We start from the raw sequence: 22,730 nt of genomic DNA, 5'->3' as shown, positions 1-22,730 counted from the left end.
AAAATCCAAAATACACACAATACTTTTATTGGATCAGCTAAAAAGCACAAAATGTATCATGCAAGCTTTTAAAGCTTCACTGGCTTATTCGTCAGAGAGAGATGTAAAAAATGATATAGGAGAAGGTAAGTGACAATAGAATCACAGGCCTACATTTTGGCTGAGATGTTACTTCTGTTGATAGTTAAGATGGTCTGAGGAATAGCAATGCAGTTAGAGGCCATGCAGTTAGGACCATGTGGGAATCAGGGACAAAAGGCAGTAAAAGACAGGCAATGCAATTCCAAAACCATTAATAGCAGAAAAGTAATTTCCATTGAGATCCAGGCTATCTCTATCAATTTGCAAGACCACCAGCCCCTTTCTTAGGCAGCAAATACTGAATTTATCCAGAAATCTCTACCATTAAATCTGGAAAAACTTCTAGGTTCTGTATAAGCTAAAAGAACCTAGCAGATTATAGGTTGTCTTTTAAAACTATTCCAAACTATGCTCATAACAAGTAGATACATCTCTAGACTATTTAAATTAAAGTGTGTAAAGCATCTTTTAATACATGTATTTGTAAAATTGTGTGTGTGTTGTGTGCCTTCAAGTTGGTTCTGACTTATAGTGACCCTAAGTAAGGCGATTCTATCATGGAGTTTTCTTGGCAAGAGGTGTTCACCCTGCATGTAATTAAGAACTACATCAAGTCAAATGTTTTGCTGAATCTTCTTCTCTGGAATGCTGGTTTACTGACAAAGGCACAACTTGAAATTACATGAAAGTAACTGTAGGGCATGGGCAGCCTTTGTGGATTCAGGAACTGCATTTCTCCTTCACTCCTGAGAAACCATCAGGGGCTGCATGCTGTCAGGTGTAGATTTCTGCTAGGAAAGATGGTGCACACTTCCTACATGTCATGTTTCCCAACACAGTCCCTGGGATTTGGATGGCAGTGACAGAATCCTCAGGGTGGTGGCCCCAGGGTTCTCTATGCAAATGATGTGAGGGTACATGTCTTACTCTCCATGTATGGGAATTTCATAGAAAGTAAAGATCTGAGAAGCAGGGAGAGAGGGAGTGGGTTAAAATAAACAGAAAACAAAATGCATCAAACTAAATGAGCGAAGACAGACAGACTCATGGGGGCTGTGAGTGCATCCTACACTTTGACCAGTGAGAGCTCTAGGCAGTTTCTGCTCTGTCTTCGGAAGCGTTAGCAGAAAAAGCCTACATGTTTAAAATCTTTAACTGTGATTATACATTATTTGAATTTTAGAGATAACTATGATGATGGCAGTGATCATGATGTTCTTATTACTTTGACAGAAAGTCAAGACTTTATGATAGAAAGCTATATTTTACAGCTAATAATTCAGTTGTGGATATCCAGTGTTCTAGATCAGTAACCTGACTTCCATCTTTTCTAGTGACCTGAAGCAGTTCTGAGTCTCAGTGCATTAATCCAGATCACCAGCTAACTCTTAATAAAAAGTGATTCAAATTCATTGAACTGTTGAGAACCCATAGCTTTGGAAAGAATATTCTATGGAATGTGTTTTGATCAGATATATTGTCCTGGCAGTGTCTAAATTATATGGAAGGATGTCCCTTTCTTGGCAACCTGTTATGTGGTTCTTCTGTCATAATTCAGGCTAGTTCTACTTATAGAAACTCCATGAATCAGCTTACATATCAGGTCAACAGTGTTCTTAATATTTTAATGTAGCGATTTAACTGTAGGCTGTTAAATGTATATGCTCTTTTAAAATTCTGCTGTTGTCTGCTTTCAATAGCACATATGGCAATTAATTCAGTGCCATACAAATTAGTACTGAGATTTTCTAGGTAGACACTTAAAATAAAACTATGAGCCAATTCTGGACCTTTTAGTGTTTGTTTGTTTGAATTTAGATTTTTTTGTCTCTGGAGTTATAAGATTATATGAGAAGCTCATTTTCTTCCATAAAAACATGCGACCTATGAAGAGAGGTCTTAAAACATATCCTTAGAAGTCAGGAGAGAAATAAAGAGAATTGCATTTTTAAATCTTTTCTTCTTTAAACTTGCACTTTAAAATCATAATGAATTGATATTCCCCACTAGCACTGGAAGTATCAAACACTTAAAAGTTATCTATCTTACTTTCAGTGCTATAGGAAGATATTGAGGAGTGACCAATCAGTCTATAGTGAAGTGTCATCCTTTCTCTTTTACTGCCACGGACCACCAAGACTTAACTCAAGATTTAAAACCTTAAAGTGCATCAAATATTTATTTAAAATTCCTCATCAATAGTCTTTGAATTTGGAGAGAAGGAAGTAAATTCACATACTCTGATTGTAATACTTAATGATTCAACAACAACAATGCAGTAGGAAGAAATGTCACATGCTTTCTGTCAGCCACTCAGCATCTTTCACTTGCATATTCTTACCACATGCAGAACTAGTAAGTGCTGAGTACATGTTTTGCTATCAAACAATTACTATCATAGGCGATTTTTATTTTTTTGATGGAAGTGATAAGTTAGTATCACACAGAGAGGGAGAAAAGAACTGCCGGACCTGATCCCCTTCCCCACCACATTCCTTTCTCCTTTTGTGTCGTGTCTTTTTAGATTTTAAGCTTAATGGCAGGTAACTGTCTAATTAATAATAATAATAATAATAATAATAATAATAATAATAATAATAATAATTGTAAGCTGCTCTGAGAGCCTTTAGGGCTGAAGGGTGGGGTATAAATACCGTAAGTAAGTAAGTAAGTAATAGTGCAATCTGGCACAAAAATAACTTAGGGAAACCTTCCTTCCTTCCTTCCTTCCTTCCTTCCTTCCTTCCTTCCTTCCAACTGTAAAAGTTCATAACATTTCTTCAAGCCTTTGTGGACCTCCTGTGAGACATTGCAGTCTCCCAGGGGTCCATAGGCCACAGGTTAAGAACTGCTGCTCTATATAGATGAGCTTCCTCAGAATCTTGTATGAATCAGATGAAGCTGGTGAATGTAAGTGTGCTATGAGACAAGAACTTTTAAATCCACCAGTACAGTCAGCCCTCCCCTTCACTCATTGGCTTTAAACAAGAGTTATACTGTGGAAAGTACAGCCAGAGGTTCACTGTCTTCTTTGTAGCCATAAAACTACACGCTATTTGACTGGATGAGAAATGGACAGTCCCAGATGCAACTTCTTCAGCACAGCCCTATATTACATATGAGTTCTATTGTAGAAAAAAAAGCTACATGTGTGATTCTGTCCACAAATCTGTGGGGATTTGTCTGGTCTCACAAAGGCCTTTCCCCCTTACCACAATAACCAGGTGAGTTGTTAATGAACCACAATCTGGATACTGTCTCCTTTCTGTTGGAGAAATGATGCTGCTAGTCTAAGCATTTAAAGGCTGAACTCTGCCTGTTACAAAATCATTTAAAATGTTTGTGGGGGAGAGACTTTTTGACTGGGACTGTTAACTCTATCCCACATGATGCTTTCTTGATATAAATCCACATGTGATATTTATGCTATAAAGAAAACAGGTATCAGATACGTACATATACATTTCTTTCCACGGGGCAAATACCACCTCTGAGGCAATTTAGACAGGGCTGCTACTTCCAAGCTGTCAATTTTCTCTCAGCAGTAGCTGCCTTATGAATTCTAGTTAGGATATTGAATAATAGAATGTGTTTTTAGGATATTGAATAATAGAATGTGTTTTTAATCTGTATGCTGTTTGCACTTCGGTGCATTTTGTAAGCCGCCCTGATCGTTTGGAAGGGCGGGGTATAAATAAAAATTTTATTATTATTTATTTATTTATTATTCTATGATTCCCCCACATTTAATTCTCTGAATATGTCACATTTAAACAAAAAGAAGTTAAAAGCATCCATGGTAAAGAAGAGGTTGGATTGAAGATGTGGTGGTTTTGGAAGGAGGCTAACCATCACTTATTACACCTCTGTGCCCTGTCTAAACTGCCTCAGAGATGGTATTTGCCCCATGGGAGGAAATATATATATGTCCTTGTCTATATTCACCACCATTGCTGTCACATTCCAGATCTTCCACTCTGACTCTTTCAGTACGTTTGGCTCATAATCTGGCCCTGACAGGTCCCGCTCTTCTGAATGCCTGCTCTTTGAATTAACTCCAACTAGAATGATAACATGTCCCTCTGTTCGCACCATATTGAGTGGAATACATACCCACAGTATTTTTACATGCACATCCTATACCTGCTTAGCATTATGTACACTTGTGAAACCTGCTTAGCATTATATATGCTTGTGAAAGAAAGTAATTAAACATTAGCAGTTTAACAGTGTTTTGTTGTGGGGTCGTGTATGTGTGTCCAGAGTTTCTGCATTGTTCTCAGGTACTTTTGGTCTAGGCATTTTATCTGACTGGAGTGCTGCTTATTAGCAGCTGAGCGGTGAGATGTAGTACACACTCATATGCTCAGGAAGGCAAGGGATGGATGGAGCTGGTGTCAGGGCAGCAATTGCTTATCATGCCTTATCTTGGAATATGAAACTGTATTGCATGACATCCAGAGGCAGGCTGAATAGATATGCCAATTCATCTCCAGCCTGGGCTTTGACAAGCTAGACTGCCCTTGTTGAAAGGCATCCGTCAAACGAGAGCTGCTGGCTGCTTTTTCCCTTTCTTAGACTTTCTCTCGCTCTCCTGCTCCAGCTCTCCTCCCCGCCCCCTCTTTCCCCTCCCTTCCCTGCTTCCTCTTAAGCTTTTTCCACACAAAATTGAAAAGCTTTTGGAAATCAGAATAATACAGCCCCCCACAACTAATACCATTTTAAGTACCCCTCCCTCCCCCAAATAGAATTGATAAGAAGCCTAGTGTATGAAGGCATGTTTAGATAACATTGAGAATATTATAGTGAGTGAAGGAAAGAAGGTCTCCCCCTTTTCCCTCCTCCTCCTCCACTGTGTCTCTAAGCCGGGGAAGGCGACAGAACCCTGGCTAATACGAGTGTTTAATATTTGATGTGTTGGGATAAAGCAGGATCACCTTCGAATTGAATTGAGTGTCAGAATGAGAATCTATTACTGAAATTTTTGTGTGATTTGACAGCAAAGCAGACGATGTTATTCTTCACTAGTTACTGCAATCTTCTCCCCTACATCACTTAAATATTTTTTTCTTTGCTTGAGTAAACACACATTATCCTTTTTTTATCCCTCTCTTCCTTTTTTCCTATCCTATTTTTTTTAAATCAAACCTGCCTTCTTGGGTCTGATAGAGTATATTGTTATTTCTTTATTTGTCCTATTAAATGGAATTTCTGATAGTTTAATCCTGCTTTTGTAAGTGATTTAAAAATACTTGAAAAGCGTGAATATAAGAGCACCTCCATCTAAACTGCTATAAAAGGACATGATACAACTACGCTTGGCATAGATGGTTGTACTTAACTTTTGAGATGAGTAGATTCTGTGAAAAATCCTGTTGCACGTACAAAGTTTGCCAGCATCTCAGAAAGTGGGTAGTGAGGTTATCACACAATTTTCTTTTTAAATGTTGCCACAATGGCTGCTTTATTTGCTGATTAGAAATTTACCTACAGAATTTCTCAGTCAAGACAATGTTAGTTTATTGTGTTTTTTCAAATCATGTACACCTGACCTTTGGGTTCCTGATTGCCATTAGTCCCCTCCTGGTTTGGTACTAACTATGAAAAAAATGTGCAGGAGAAATATATGTCGCAAGAGAGCAGCCTACCCCTAGAAGTTCCAGTTTGGATTTAGTTTTCTTTGTGAAAGATGGGAGGGAATCCAAAATAATGAGTAATGTCCTTGTCCCAAATAAATCAATTGAGCTTTATTTAAAACATTTATGACAATATTCCAGTAGCTCATTTTGGTGTAACCCATCTGTATGATTTTCTTTTGTGCATGTGTGATGAACAATCTGTGATGCAGAATTGAACTGAATGAACAATACTTACTGTAGGGGCATTATATCAGGATAATAGGTTATACTTTCCCAAGCTGGTGCTTTCTACATGTGTTACATTACAACTCCCTATCATTGTTAGCTAGCACAGTCTTTTTCTATCTTGGCTGAGAATGATGTGTACTGTAATTCAACAAATTTGGAGAGCACCAGATAGAGGAAGACTTGATAGTTTGTAAGGAAACTCTGGAAACTTTCCCACAAATATCCACATTACTTAAATGGCCCTAAATTTAGTAACTAGGATATGTGTTTAAATGCCCTCATAATGGGAAGTGTCACAAAATACGAGGTTGTAAAATCTTTTGGACTTGCTCTGGGTGGGTTGGCTGCCAGAAAGAGAAGAAAGGTGAGAGAGGGGTGGGATATGTGTCATCTGGCAGAGGGAAATGAGTAAATTGAGAAGTTGAATTGATTTGAATATTAGTTTAGGATTAATTGATTGGGGTGATATTCCTATTAATTTGGGAAAGTAAAATTAATTTTAGTGTAATATAATTAGAGATGATTTTGGAAAACTAATTGGCTTGCCTATTATGAAGTGGATGTTCAATTGGAACAAGTTTGTAAGTTGGGATCTTAGACGCTACTTCTGCCTTGCACTCAGATTTGTGAGCAAGTTACATGCTGTGGTTAGCTTCTTCATAATTTTAAATATACCCAAAGGCTCCTGCATTCTTTGTTCAGCAGTCCTTTATGGTTGACATACTTTAAACAATTACCTATTTAGAACCAGGCCATGGGCATTTTCCTCTGGGTCCCCTTTGTACTGGTGGGATTTCTAGTCAACTCCAATGGTGAAATTATGTAATGTTAGTTTCTGTCATTAGTGGTCTTATGTCCCTGTGCTGCTCTTCATGTGGTTATTTATATAACTTCAATCACTTTAAAATGTGATAAGATAATTCTATCATTTTCAGGGGATCTCATTCTTGCACTGGTGGGTTCCATTAGTACCATAAGTCAACTCTTCATCCTGGAACTGATGTGCCTTTCTTTGTGGTGCCTATAGTGTAGCATTTAAACCTTTTCTCAATTGGTAGTTCTAAGTTTCTTGTAAATGTTTTCCTTATGACAAGGATCTGGTTTAAAGCTTGGAGGATATTTTCTTCCAAGTCATATTGGCATGCAGTACTGTACTAAAGAAAGTTGAAGTTGCCTTTCTCAGTTCATATAGTTAGTTTATTTCCTTCTCATTTTAGCTGTTTGCTGTGCATATATATTTTTTAAAAATGTGGCTACTCTGTTTCATGCTGTGTTCTGAGTACGTCATATTACTTCATGGGGAAGTGCTTATCTTCTGTTGAGGTAGCAGGTTGGGACTACCTGGCTTTGAGGTACATTCTAGTGTGCTGGCTATTGAATAAATTAAACGAAACATGTGATGGCTCAGTAGATGGTAAATGGAGAAAGAATGTGAATGGATGTTCCATTTGGATTACAAATTTAGAGTGTGGAAGATAGGGAGGTATAATCTCTGGGTGCAAGAATGTGGTGTGGGCTGAGAGGGAAAAAAGAGGTGAAATCATGGAGTTGTTTTTACTTTGAGCTCTTTTTTCTGGATATAGCAGTCTAGTTTCTAGGTTTCCTTTTGCAATTGCAGCATGAATTATAACTGTCTTATTTTAAATTCTCTTTTAAAGAATGATGAACCAGCTTTGATTTCCATAAATGCAGGCACATGGTCTGCCTTGCACTAATCTTTTTTCAGTTTTGCTATTGAAAGTGTGAGAGAAAAGCTCTGATCCTCACAATGCAGTAATAAACAAATTCCACTTTGTGCATATGATACACACAGATCACCTATGCACACATATGGCACTGCTGTATTGGGTTCCAATTGTTTAAATACTATAGCTAGCATTAAAGAGGAAATACAGCATTCTTAAGAAAGCAGATCCTTGAAGATGTGCAAAGAGACCATTTGCAAATACCTTTGTCATGGTTTAGGATGTTTGGACAATGATTGTTTGATGTGCAGGATACACACACACACACACACACACACACACACACACACACACACACATATATATATATATATATATAATGTGCTATGGTCCAGTATCATTTAGGTGTCCATTAGTTACAACTTTTTAAATCTGCTGCAGATTGGCAGTGGTTCATGGAGCACCAATTTTAGTAATATTGATATACTGTGAATAATAACAGTCTCCTTTGTGGTTGTTCTTAAAGGTTTTCTGTTGAAGATCTACATGGATATTACCCACACACGTAAAAATACATATTTGACATAAGATTCGGCTTCAAATATCTTGTGGCTGGGCTGTTAATGTAATGTTGAGGACTAAACCCAAGTGCTTCTTTTGTAGAGTGCTGACTTTTTAAATCCCTGTTTGTTCCTCTGTATCTGCTCCTGTGCCTGGGCTTTCTCTAATGGAACTGCTTAGTTTTTGTTTGGTGAGGTTATGCTGCCTCCCAGAGCTACTGGGAAAGTATTGGGCAATGCCTAATAATTGTGCAGAAGAACTTTCTTGATGTTGCAGTACCCAGTCACTTTAGCTGACTTCCCTTTCTCTAGACACAATCCCATATTTTTTTTTGGGGGGGGGGGAAGGTGATTGTGGCATGCAAATGTAAGGCTGCAAATCTGGCTGTGTTATCGATTCCTTCTACTGAAACAAGAAGTGGTTTATGAGCAGAGTACTTTGCCAAGCACAGTATCCACAAAACAACACTCTACACTACACCCATCTGTGCTTCCATTCCTTCAAGACTGTGTATTTAATGGATAAATGACATCATAAAATATAGGCTACAGACTTTTCAATTTGAAATGTAATGATGGTAGAAGTGTTTATATAACAAAACCAGGATGAAGAGAGACATGTTTCGTGTTTGCCTAACATGGATGTACACTCCTCCAAGACTACTAGTAGAAATGAAGTTGGAATGGAGACCAGATCAGTCTGTATTTTCCTATTGTATTTTAAAGACTTTCCTCATATTTCTATGATAGTACCTAGGATTTTCCCAGCAGGATGAGGATTGGTACCATTAGTTTTTAGATATGACCATGGGTCTCTCCAGAACCATGGGAATGAGCATTTCTCTCTCTCTCTCTTTCTCTGGAGAGAGAGAGAGAGAGAGAGATATTTTTTAAAAATTGCACTACAATTATGAGAGTTGCTCGTGCTTAGCTCTGAAATCCTTTCACTTATTAGTGGTTGTAGGTAAAACTCAATAAAATAGAAAGGATGGTCCAAGATATTTTGTTGCCTGCGGCAGAGAGGAAAATGTCATCCCTCATTCACTCACGTTAAGGTGCCTCATATCCAAAGCCACCACAGGAGACTGAAAGCCTTATTTGAAATAAGAGGCAGAAAGCTGCCCAAATGATTTCTTCCAACTCTAGCAGTAAAAGTGTACTACTAACAGATTAAATAACAATTTGCTGCCCATTCATAACATCCCAGTTCTCTTGCCTGAAGCAAGCCTGGGGCCTTGGGGTAGGTCTAATAATTTCTGATTGGCCTTGGGCCCTTTTCTGCAGCCTGGTTATGGATTCCCTCCTCATTCGAAGGTACATGAGATTTCCTGCAACAGGCTGTAGCTTTTCCCTTTTTACGTGTTCCCCTTTCATCAGCCTTGCCCCTTAGATGGTCTGGGAACTCCAATGGCAGCTGCTCTGAAGCCCTTTCCATTCTGCTTTAATAGAGGCTTTAACAGTCAGAAGAAGAACTTTCCTGTTTAAAGATTAAACGTTGTGTTTAAATATTAAACAGCCATGCTCCTGTCTCCTGATTGCTTGGCCGCTGCCAGCAGGCGGCTCAGAATTGCCCATTTTAATTAAAAACTTTATTTTCAAATACAATTCACTGGTCACACATCTCCGAGTACAGCTCCTTCCTCCCCTCCCTTTTTTCCACTCTGCACAGTGTGGGGCAGCCTTCCCTTCTCAAGTGGCATGTTTTGCTTTCTGTCTCTCACTCTTAGTTCCTTCCTTTCCGTCTGCCTGTACCAAAGTGACAGTCTGTGTGAGACCCCAAGTGTGAGTGGCTTCGTCAAGGGCTGATCAATGCCCCTGGCACTTCCTTCCAAAACCCCAGGAAAAACAATTAAAACCCAATCGATCCTGCAGGCAGCTGTGAATATGCATAAGGGCACACTTGACCTTCAGTGCTCAGGCCACCTTCCACGCTGCCTCTTTAACAAGTTTGCTCAGGTATTTCTGCCGTTCGCAATGACCTTGATGAACAAGGCAGAATGTGATGCAAAGAATATCCCACTTGTGGTCCCAATCCTGATTTAGGGGCTCAAGTGCTTGTCTTGGAACAAGAGCCAATGGCCCTTCCCAAAACAATGATGGATTAAGAGAAAGTGAAGGACAACATCTGCTTCTCAGTTGGCATGTTTTACTTTTTATCTCTCATTCTTAGCATCTTTATATTACACAGGCCTTATTTGTGAAGGCTGTAGGGCCAATTGCCAGTTGTCTGTTCAATAACAATTTATGAACTGCTTACATTATAAATGTCTAAGTGATATATCACAATAAATAAATGCTTATTAAAAGACCATACAGAAGACTTATAAAAGATGTTAGCTTAACAACCAATGTTAGCTTCAGGTGGGATAGCTATAGAGAGGTTACCCATTAGCAAGGGTCAGTACTTCACTCAGACGAGGCAGTTCCAAAGTCCAAGCAGTGGAGAGAAGCAAGGTCTGACAACAGTCCAAACACAGAGGTCAAGATCAAGGACTGTAGTTTTGGGAGATTCCACTATTTACACCAGTAGAAGCAGAACATTTCCCACTTTCTCATCTCCCCATCTAGCTTCCATGGTTCAGAAAATCTGTTCCAGAGGGGTTCACAGCCCTCTAGATCTGGTTTTAGAATATGTACATGGCAGGCGGATCCAGTGTTGGATCCAGGCCAGAGTCGGCACAAGAAGTAAGATTTGAAAGAAGTCCAAATACAAGAAAAACCCAGGAAGAACCAGATAATTAGGGGATAGTGTAGGTACTCCATGCCTCAAACAAAAGCCTTTCCAGGTCCCACCTGAAACACAGCCGCATTACTTGTAGAATTGGTCTGTTTGTAAAGAGTGTCCTATTCATGCCCTTATTCATAGGAATCCTTAATCCTTTAAAGGAGCCTTGGTGGCACAGTGGTTCAATGCTGGTACTGCAGCTAAAATGTTGTGAGTTCGATCCTGCAGGGCTCCAGTTGGCTCAGCCTTCCATCCTTCCATAGGTCAGTAAAATGAATATCCAGCTTGTTGGGGACATTGTAAACCACTTAGAGAGTGTTTAGCATTATAAAGTGGTATAGAAATTTAAGTGCTATTGCTATTGCTACTCAGGCAGTAATTCTACTTCTGCCAGTCAACAGAGCCTCTATCTTTTTATTGCTGGCTAAGTAGCACCACTGCCATTAAGAAAGAAGGCTGTCTATACTTTGAAGGAGAGGGGTGACTGCCATCTTCCATCTGGTCTGAGGATTCACTTGACCTTCTTGATGTGGGGTGCTCCTCTATGATAGCTGGCTCATCCTCTGATGAGGATGTGTCCACTGGGGGCATGACAACTACAGGGCAAGGTAACTTTTCTGGGATAACCTGCTCAAATAAGTAAATTTTCAGAACATGCTGAAAACTCCAAAAGAGTTGGCTTCATTTATACTAGGAGAGAATTCCAGAGTATGAGTGCTGTGACACTGAAGGTTCTTTACCACTATTTTAGACACTGTTAGGATAGCATTTCTGCACAAACAGGTAGAGAGTTAAGCAGTCCCTCAGACATCCTGTTCCTGAATTGTTCAGTGCTTTGTATTTACTTTGTATTTCCAATACTTTAAACCAGGCCCAGTAGCATATAGGTAGCCAGTGCAATTACCTCAGCATAGGTGTAATATGCTGGTAGTATATGACTCCTGTTACAAGCCTGGTTACAGTATTTTGCATCAACTGCAGCTTCCGGATCCACCTTAAGGACACCGACATTTAAAGCGTATTGCAATAATCTTATTTTGATCCAAAGCTGATAGAAGATACTTTGATCCACCAAAGACACCTATATCTCCAGTTTCAATGCTGAGTCAAGTAACATTTCTGAACTACAGTATCTTTTTTTAAAAAAAGAGTCTCTTGGCATGGGAACCTCTCAGCCACAAAGCATACATTGTGGTAGGATTCAGATTCAATTCACAAACTCTCACCTAGTCCATCACTAAATCTAGACCTATTCCAAGGCTTGCAGAATCTCACCTGATTGAGAAGTTACAGAAAAACAGGTCTGGGTGTCATGAGTATATGATGGAACCATCTCCATAATGTAACCAAATCTCATGGCCATTCCCAGTGGCTGCAGATAGATGTTTAAAACACTGGAGACAAAATAGTGTTCTGCAATATTAGTCAGAGAAGCAATGAGCACTCCCTAGTATTGCTCTCTTAAAATAACTTTGTAGATGGGGCCAGAGCCACTGATGAACAATGCCTCTGATATGATACCCTTCTCATAAAGTTAGCTCTGAAGAATATTGTGGTTACTGGTATCAAAAAGCCACTAAAACTGAACAAGAATGGAGTTGTACTGCTCCATAAGTTCACAGATGACTGTTCCAAAGAACCACACTTAGATGTACGCATATTGTTCATCATTAAAGTGACAAAAGCTGATTCATTTACATATCCTAAAAGGCCTCAGTCAATCTGTATTCTCAAAGTGTTTGCAGTAATCCCATCATGACCGTCTTGAAAATGTTCTTCCAAATGGGCATATTTGTGACATGGAGGAAGGTGAATGCCATAGAGTTCTGGGTGAGGTCTCAAGGGGTGAGGTCTCATAGGGGTTTGGGTGAGGTCTTGCACTATTTATTTTTTAAGGGATTGGGAACGCTATACCCAACTAGTCAAACCTTCCTGCCTAGTTAGCCAAAAGGGGTGAGAGAGAGCACTTAAATGCCAAACATTTAAATGCAAATTCCTTGCCCGTCTTCTTAGGCTGCAAAAACAGGAATTAATCCCTAACAGAAGGTAGATGAAACATTAGACATCTCCATTGGATCTGCAGTAAATAAGGCATCAAGGAACCAAGTAAGTGACTTTTGATTGCAATCCTGAGAAAAATCTCTTCCTGGACGCCTAATGAGCTGCTACTTACAGATGTCGGGATGGTTTTCTTCCAGATACCAGTTCTTTTCATTAAGCATTTCATGAACTTGTCTCTCTTGCATCATAGGAATGTGTCTACGCATGTACTTAGGCTTGATTTATATATGCAGTAGAATGAGACAATAGAATTCTGAGGTAGTAGAATGATCTGCTTTACATCAGCTCACTGGGGGCAGATGCAGTTTTGGCATCACATTTAAAATGACTGCACTACACCAAACAAGCAAAAAAAAAAAAAAGGGGGGGGGGGGGGAGAACAAAAATATTAGGAGAAAAGGTTTTTCCTGATGTGCTTGTTTCCTGCTTGCAGGATGGTGTTTTTTTTAAAATACAGATCACCTTTTTGAATGCTCTTGTATCACTAGTCTGTTCTGCTTCCTCATAACCACCATAATCTGATGCGTGGATAGACCTCCCCCCCAGTTTCAGATGAGCACAGTCTTTCACTGTATACATAATATATATAATATATCAGATGGACACCACAAGAGGGCAGAATTTGAGGAGATAATGCCACTTCACTCTTACATAGGGCTTAATCCAATAAAGTGCATACAACACAAAGTGGGGGGGCACCCACACTTTTAAAAAATGCATCTTACTTTGGTTTAGGGGGAAAAACCATCACAGAACATTTGCATGGTTGTTTGGGAGGAGCACATATGAAGAGCATGCACAGTGGAATAGAGATATGTGTGTTTTACACATTATAGTTATATATTTTGTTTTACATGCAAAGTCTGTATCTCTATAAGCAAACTGTAAAATATAAACCTTGAGTATTTGATTCTTTGTTTAAGATCTGAAGTCGCTAGCAGGTGATGTCTGATTTCTTTGGCTGTTTCTGGAATGAGCCAGATAAAAAAAATACCTTTTGACCTCCCTGCCATGGAGTTCTGCCCTTCATGTGAGTGGAATTTTCTTAGATATTACCTGGCAAGTTGTTTGCATGAACTTCTCTTCTGGTACCTTCTAAGTATAAGTTCAAGCCAGGAGGGGGCACCGGTGTGTCTGTTTGAAAAGAGATGTCTTGCTTTTTCCTCATGGTATTTTAATAATAATAATAATATGTTTTATTTATATACCGCTATTCCAAAGATCATAGCGGTGAACAGCAAGTAAGCTAATTAGCAAGTAATTAGCAAGTAATTTTGGTAGAACTATTCCCTCCAACTAACCAAGTTTCTTGCTGTGGCAGACAATGGCAGGATGAAGCTCTACACAAGAGGAATAAAACCAGAAGATCAGTATCCTTTGTGAGCAATAGACCAGATCCTAAGCTGCAGTGACTTGAATGAGTAATAAAGATATCAGTGTGTATTTGTCAAAGGTGAAGAAAACCTCTCCATTGTGTACACAGCGCTGCAATTTCAGTGAATTATGCATAGACTTAATTAGGAGTTTTAATTGCTAATCATCTCCCAACAGGATTAGCAATGTTGTCTATTAATTACCTGTGGAGCCCCTGTGTTTTGCTAAGGCAGGAGTAACAAAGTAGCATAAATGGCTACATACATGGCAATAAATTAACTACCCAAAACCACTTGATGGAACTCCAGGGACATCTTGACAGTGGCACTGATTGGTGAGGAGGGGCTTTAAATACACTATATTTGAAAAATTGAGAGTTTGCTATGCAGGAGGGCTGCAGGTGCTATTTGTAAGAGTCCGCTAGCTGTGTCATGGTGTGATGACTTGGAACTGAACATTCTTTTTGTTTGGTTATGCATTCCTTGTTTTTCCTTGAAATAGATACTTCAGAAGAATACTCTTTCATAAACATCTTTATATTTGTGAATCATGGAAGATCCAGGATGGATAAAAGAAATAACAACTATGAAATTCTCTGCCACAAGAAGTGATAGCCGCCAGCTTAGATGACCTTTAACTGAGCACTAGACAAATTTCTGGAGGATAAGGTTATTAGTGGACACCAGCCATGATGAGTCTGTATACTGTGCAGTACCAGAGACTTTTTGCCTTCTGTGGAGGATAGTTGTGGATGACCATGAATGGGAGTGTGGTATGATATCCTCCTTGTGGACTTACTGTTTGTCCACTATGTAAACAGACTGCTGGACTCAACAGGCATTTGGTCTGATGCAACATTGTGGTTCTTACATTTTTAAGTTGTACATCTTGGAAATGAAGGCCTTATGTTTATTGACCTGAGAGTCATTTATGTCATGGGTATGGCAACATAACAAGGGAGCTCATATTTTGTATTCTGTAATGACTTGTTTTTAGCAAACCTAAATATCCTGGAGGCACCAGATACTGTCTGATCTTAAAAGCTGGCAGGGTCAGGTCTGGTTAGTACTCGTAAAGGAGAATGCTAGGGAATACTGGGCACTAGGCTCTATTCAAAGAAAGGCAATGGTAAGCTGCTTCGGGTCCCATATGGGAGAAAAGTGGGGTATAAAGCAAGCAAGCAAACAAACAAACCTACCCTGTGAGGTCACAATTGGCATCTATAGTTTTTTGTGGGTTTTTCAGGCTATGTGGCCATGTTCTAGAAGAGTTTTATTTTTTAACTTTTCCCAGCATCTGTGGCTGGCATCTTCAGAGAATGCTGGCATGAAAGTGACTGGGTATATATACACTGTGTGACCTTTGGTTGGAAGGAAGTGATTTATATGGTAATCTGTGTGTTCGTCTGTGTTGAATGGCAAGGCCTCAAGGTGTCTGTTTCATTAACGATCCATTGTCTGCTGGGAAATTGCCTGACCTTGGGTGGTGTTTATTTGCATGTTTTGAGTTTTGATTTTTGGTGGTTTTGAGGACTGGTAGCCAAACCTTGTTTACTTTAAGGGTTTCCTCTTTCCTGTTGAAGTTGTCCTGGTGTTCGTTGGTTCCAATGGCTTGCCGTCCTCTCTAATCTGCGTCCTCTTTAATATAGTCCAAACCTAGGGAATATAGAAGGTCCTATCCAAATAGAAGACTTAGGCTGGATCCGTACTGCAGAAATCATTCAGGTTGACACCAATTTAATTGCCATGGTTCAATGTTATGAAATCCTGGGAATTGTAGTTTTGTGAGACATTGAGCTTTCTGTGTCAGAGAATTCTGGTTCCACAATAAACTACCATTCCCAGAATTCCATAGCATTGAGCCATGTCAGTTAAAGTGGTGTCAACCTGGATTATTTCTCCAGTGCAGATACAGCCCTGATACCTGTAGCTTTGGTGTAAGATAGATCAATGTCAAGGGAAAGTAATAAACTCTCATCAGTTTTTCATTAGACTTTGTAGTTCTCATCATTTGTTCACTGGAGAGAACAAGTCATGCTGGATCAATCAAAGTGGCAGTCTAGATAACCATCCTGCTTGCAACAGTGGTCAACCAAAAATATCTTAAGAAGTCCATTTACAAAAATGAAAGGTTCAATCTTGCCCACTGTGTTATCTTAGCAGAACTTGGAAAATATTCTTTTTTGGCTAGAACTCCAAGTGACCAGGCCGGCTGGAGGATTCTGGGAACTGTAGCCCAAAAATAACATTTCTGCTCTGTGTTCTGAAATGCTTCATATATGCTTCTAAGCATGTAAGTTCCATTAAGCTGTCATGGATAACAACTGTTGATATACCTATTACTCACCAGATTTCTTTAACCCTTTAAAAAAGCCATCTAAGCTACTTGCCCACTACATCCTTTGGCATAAGCATCTCTTAAATTAGTTATGCTTTGTGAAAAGTTGTATTTCCTTTTGTTTTCATTAAGTTACCTTGGGGTTTGGTTCCAAGATCCCCCTGTATAACAAAATCCGTGTATGCTCAAGTCCCATTAATAGTAAAATATAGTGACATAGGAAAATGTTGTCCCTTATAAAAAATGGAAAATCAAGGTTTGATATTTGAAATTTTTACTTTTTTGGAACATTTTCAAACTGTGTATGCTTGAATCCGCGTATAACAGATCTGTGTATAAAAAAGGCTGACTGTATGTGGTGAGGAGAAGAATCTTCATAAGTAAGTTTGTGAAGCTCTGTCATTGCTCCATTTAGTCATCCATTTTTTGAAACTAAAAAGGTGCAAATTAATGTAGAATGTGTATCTGAACTTGATTGTTTTGACTGCTGGTTTATTTTCTTACAATACCTAAATAGGTTGATCAAATTTAGTGGGTATGGCCACTTTCCTAATAGCTTCTAAATTAAGATCAACTTTTTTCATTCTGTCTGACTGCTTGTTTTTTTCAGTGAATTGTGTTCAGTATGCATACAGTTAGGATTTTTTGCCTTAGCTTGTATGCTTTTGCCCTATTTATTTTGAATTTGAGCTGTCATTTTCTGGTAGCTTTCTTAGTTTGTTTCTGCAAAAATTACACATTTGGGCTCCTATTATGTATATTGGGCTTTTTTGGATCAGAATCTACTTCTTTTTAACTAAGGATTACATTATATACTTCAACTCTAATAGTTTTTAAGTTGCCACACAAAACTTGTTTATTTTTTATTATTTTTTTGCCTTTTTGTTAGCTGTCCTCTGAGTTTGGAAAGACCACCACCCTGAATATGTTGCTGTCTACAAACTTGGTTACATCATTGCTCACCTCTGACTCTACATCATTCAAATAGCACTAGTTCTGCTAGAGATTCTTTTAGAAGGCACCACTGTTTACTTTCAATCATTATGGAATCGGTCCATTTATTCCTGCTGCTTCTGTTCTTTACCAGTTTCTGACCCATAAGATCTGTCCTTTTTATTCTTTAGATGTTAACATATATTTGGAAAGCTGAAGTAAGAGACTTCTGTCAAATGCTTTATGAAAGTCCAAGTACATAAAGTCTACTAAATCACCCCTATCCACATAGTACTTGACATTCTCAAAGTATTCTAAAAGATTGGTGAAGCAGAAACCATGCTGAGGTTCTCACTGAGGCTTTCTCTTCTATTTGTCTAACAGTACTAATAGTGATAAATGCATTCTTTTGGTTTACATGGGACAGCAATTATGGTTACATATGGTTAACAACTTGGACTCCACCTCCTTTTTCTTTAATGTGTTACATTTGGTATTCCCCTATTCTCTGGTAAGGTGTCTATTTTTAATGACAGATCATATTTTGTTTTGTTTTGATCAAAAGCTTTCTGAAGGAGTAGGGTAATGGAAGAACATGAAATACAATGCATGTTGTGTTGAGAGAGCTTGTTAAACCAAACATTTTGTAAAATTTATTTGCTCTGTTTCTGTCCTAGAAGAATGTGGCATTCAGTGTACCAGCGGTGCGGATGTTGTGGGTGTGTTTGCATTAGTAGTCAAAAGGAGGAACATGAAAACTTGTATCATTTTAAAATTCTCTAGTGAGTAATTTACATGTACAAATAGAAGGGAAATAGGCGTGCGTCCCCCAATAAATACCACAGTGATTTCAGCAGTATTTTGCTCAGCATGTTGTCATATTCCTCTGAGAACCTTTTGGAAGATGCAGGGAAAATTTGAGGAGTCCTGTATTCCATTTATGATAGTTATTTTTGGCCATAGGTTTTTCCTCTGGTTCTTAATGATGAGAATTTAAGAAAAGAAGTCTTTGGCTATGTGTCCATAATGTCCAAAGCTGGTTGGTTAAGCCTCAGTGGTTTTGCTAAGCATGGCATGACAGTAGTTCTATATATCTTTGGAAGCATGACTGAAGTCTTCACAGACTCATTTGCCCTAATGTTCATGGCCAGAACTTGGCGTAATGCTCTCCTCCATTGTAACAACTCCCGTGTACCACCTCGGCTGTTAGCATTTCCTAATTTTAGTTTAATTTTATAGGGAAAAGGATATCTGCCAGCTCTGTCAAAATCCCATTCTGCTTGTTTCTTAGAGAACAGACACATAAGGGACCTGGTAGTGATGTAGTCTCCTCTGGATTGACATGATCTCATCTGGGAACAATAGCTTGCACGGCAGTCTAACTCCTGAGTATTGCTAAGCTTTGTGTCATTAATATCATACAATGGCACAGCTATTACAATACCTTTTGATGGAGAAGATAGGTAGTTGTCAAATCACAATTATTACAGTGTTTGGGGGCCCTAAAATTTTATCCAGCTGTTTCCAGGTTAGTGTTGCTGCCCTATATTACACAATTAAACACTTGCCTCTTCCTTCATATGCCCCTCTGTGAACTAGTCTAGAATCTTCATTTATCCTCATTTATTTTATGCCTTCCACAAAAATGTTCTCCTTCCTCAGACATTTGTATGTTTTGCTTGGTGTGACCAAACCGGGGCTTGGGAGGGGCACATGTTTTTCAGAGTGTTCACATACTTGAGCAATTAAAGGATGTGGCTGTAAAAGAGCTTATAGCTTAATCTAACAAATATGGAGCAAACGGTTTGCCTTTCTTTTCTTGTCCTTGCAAATACCATAGGATTGAAGTATTTTTGAAGCAGCAGGAGACAAACTCTAATGTTTTCACTAGGCCCAGTAGAAGGAAGTCTCTGGAGTTTCAGGTCGAAGTAACAGTGGAACGGAAGAACAATGGCTGTCGCAGAACTAGCTATCCAGAGTAAAACTATCCCTGCTCTGGTATGGGATGGATGAGATAAAAAATGGATGAAACTGTGCTGTACTCATGAGATGTCCTGCTTGAGCCTTGTCTGCAAAAAGAAAATTACAACCCCCTATTGGGATATTGTATTAGAAAGCTAGGCTTTGGGGCATATGAAGCTTTGATACCCAGAAGCAATGGGTATGTTGGTTAACCACAATTTGATTTAACAGTATTACACTCAGAACATGGCTAGCTTCCATATCTAAACACTGAGATTTGCACTGTAGTTTTCACCCCATGGCCAAATTCCTTAGGGCTAGTGACTGTGGCAGCTGGTGGCTTTCATGCCTGTGGCATGGTAAATCCACTCCAGGTTTCAGTTTGAACTTTAAAGGAGTTGTTGAAGGTGTTAAACCCTGTCTTCGAAATATATTCTGAATAGCACCTTGGCTGAAACCCAGAGTACATTCACTGCCCCTATGGTATGGGACTCACCACCTATCACTGGCTGGTGGGTCTTAAGCCCAAGTAAAAATAGCACAGGTGGGATGAATACTTTAATTACCACACCTTCCTTCCCCCACAAATAAATACGTCTGAGAGTGTCAAGCAAACAGAGAAGAACACATTGTTTGGTTAATAGCTTCATTGCTCTTAGCAAATGTAAAGCTTAGAACAGAGTACAGTGTGCCTGCGTCATACGTGGGTGTATTATACTCTGCTTTCAGCATATGCTGAAAGCAGTGCTGCTTCTTCCAGCGCCATGCACCAGAAGAAACAATGGCACACATGCGGTGCCGCACCCCACCGCGAGCATAAACCCCATTACTTGTAATGGGGCTCGAGCATACACACTTTTTGTTTTACGCAGGGTGGTGGTCCTGTAATGGATCCCCACATAAAACAAGGGCGCACTGTACAAGAAGCTGAATGGTCCTCCATATCCATGGATTCTTTATCCATGGATTTGAGCGTTCATGTCTTGAAAATATTCAAAAAATATATAAATTCCAAAAAGCAAATGTTGTATTTGCCAGTTTATATAACAGACACTATTTTACTATCCATTGTATTTAATGGGACTTGAGCATCCAGTGGTTTTTGTTATCCATGGGAGGTACTGGAACCAAACCCCAGCTGATACGAAGGCCCACTGTACCAGTGTTGTTAAGTTTTAGGGTTCATTGTACACAGGACCTATCAATGTAAATTGCAGTTTATTATAATGGCATTGCCTAGTTGAGGAACAAAATTGTTAATGAAATGGAACTCCATACAACACTTTTATATAACTCCTTGGGTGCCAGTCATCTATTTTAGAAGTGATCAGCCTAAGATTGAGGTGCAAGGTAAATTGTCTCTGCATGCCAGTGTATAATCAGTGGATGACAAAAAGAAAACAAAAACAAAGCATCAGAAGTCATAGAGGTTCTGGGGCAAAGTTATTTTGTATTGGTAGAATATAGAAAAAAATTAATACATTTTTATATTAATGAGGAAGGCATGTCTTTCTAACTCTGGAGCTGAAGAAAAGAACACAGAATGTATGACAGAAGCCAAGTTTTAATTTGAAAATGTATATAGCCCATAGGATTTGGAGAAAAATCTGAAAAGGTGGAAGTGTGTCTGATAAAGACTTTAGTACCCTTGATTTTTGAGAGGAGTGTTAGGGAGAGTGAAGGGTGTGGTTTATTCACTCTATCCATAAAACATATTCTGTTCATATGGGCTTGTTTCCTTTTTGTGCCTGCTAATATATTTGTCATCTTTTGTGTTCCCATTTGTATGCACTTAAGATGGAGTACTTTGCCCCGTGTGGGCGGCATGTTCATGAGTGAGTTACTGACAATGTTGCTTATGGTGAATGGCATTTGTATACAATTTGTGTACAATAAATCAAATCTGATTGCTTGCTAGTAGAAGTAGTCAACTAACATTTGCATAATGTCATTTTTTGTCATTCTGCTTATAACAAATGTGGAGAATTTGGCACCCTGGGTTATGGAATTTGTAATAAATGAAGATCATTGTCCACAGCAAGTCAAAAGCCTCTGAACAAAATTACTACAGAGAGAAGAGAAAATTTGAGAGAAGGAAGTGTGAATCTATTTTTGCAGAATACAAAGTAGAGTACTGGATAGGTGGGCAGGATAGATCCTTGTGGGCTTCCTGAGAAATCATCCTAACTTTTGATAGAGAGGGCTTCAAAGTATTTTATAACTTGGAACAACAGCTGTCAGCTCTTTTGTTGGAATACTGAGCCACCCTCTTGATGTATAATTCTCTAAAATATTTATTTCATTCCTTTTTCTAGGCATACAGCTTTGCCATGGGAAGCTGGCCGAAGAATGGACTCTTAGACATGAACAAAGGCCTGAACCTACAGCACATAGGAAGGCCTCACAGTGGGATAGGTTAGTAATATGTCTCATTTCTCTACTCATCTTTCTGTTTTCTGTCTGCAGGAGGGGCAAAGTGCAACTTGCTGTTCTCTTGTGGCCATCCAGAGCCACCAGTTCAGCATTCCCGTGCTCTTTGCATGCTGCACAGCCCAGAATTTCCCACTCAGATGTTCAGTTGTACTTGAATATATTCTCATATGCACCTTCCATCTTGTGCAGTTTTCAAACATCTTCCCCCAGACCTGTTGTACAACCTGGGAGAATAATTTTCAAAATCTGACCACTTCTGTTGTTGTTTTTTTAATGGTCTTGAAGCACTAAAATGGATCCTCCCCCCAGGTTCCTCTTAAGTGCCTCTTAAGAGTAAGTTTTGGGAGTAAGTTTTTTCAGAGTCCTGGGGACGGTTCCCAAAAGGAGAGGTCAGTCTCTGTGATGGCTGTGGTTCTCCCTGGAAGTTCCTCTTCCTTCCCCCAAGCCTGGGCATTTGGTGAACATTATGACATAATATAATATAATATAAATATAATAATAAAATTTTATTTGTATTTTCCCACCTCTCCCGACGGATCGAAGCGGGATTACAATCAAAACATTCCATACAACAATAATTCCAATAACTGTTATCTAAAATCACAATATAAAACAGTGTGTTATCCAAAAATGCTACAGTGCAATATTAAAATATATCATTACATCCTGGGTAGAGTTTTCTTCAATTCTCTATAGAGTCATGAGGTAAAGT

The 22,730-nt window shown here is 39.0% G+C and overlaps 1 protein-coding gene across 1 annotated transcript in view; it reads left to right on the top strand.

Moving 5' to 3' along the window:
* ERI3 (ERI1 exoribonuclease family member 3) overlaps window positions 1–22,730 on the top strand; it is a 279,690-nt gene that overhangs the window by 139,847 nt on the left and 117,113 nt on the right. The window contains 1 exon segment of the mRNA XM_042465319.1: window positions 21,901–22,000. Coding sequence (XP_042321253.1) covers window positions 21,901–22,000 — 100 coding nt within the window.

This window comes from Sceloporus undulatus, chromosome 4 (assembly GCF_019175285.1).
Source record: "Sceloporus undulatus isolate JIND9_A2432 ecotype Alabama chromosome 4, SceUnd_v1.1, whole genome shotgun sequence".
Taxonomy (NCBI): Eukaryota; Metazoa; Chordata; class Lepidosauria; order Squamata; family Phrynosomatidae; genus Sceloporus; species Sceloporus undulatus.
Note: the sequence above shows the minus strand (reverse complement) of the source record. Positions and strands in the feature narration are given on the sequence as shown.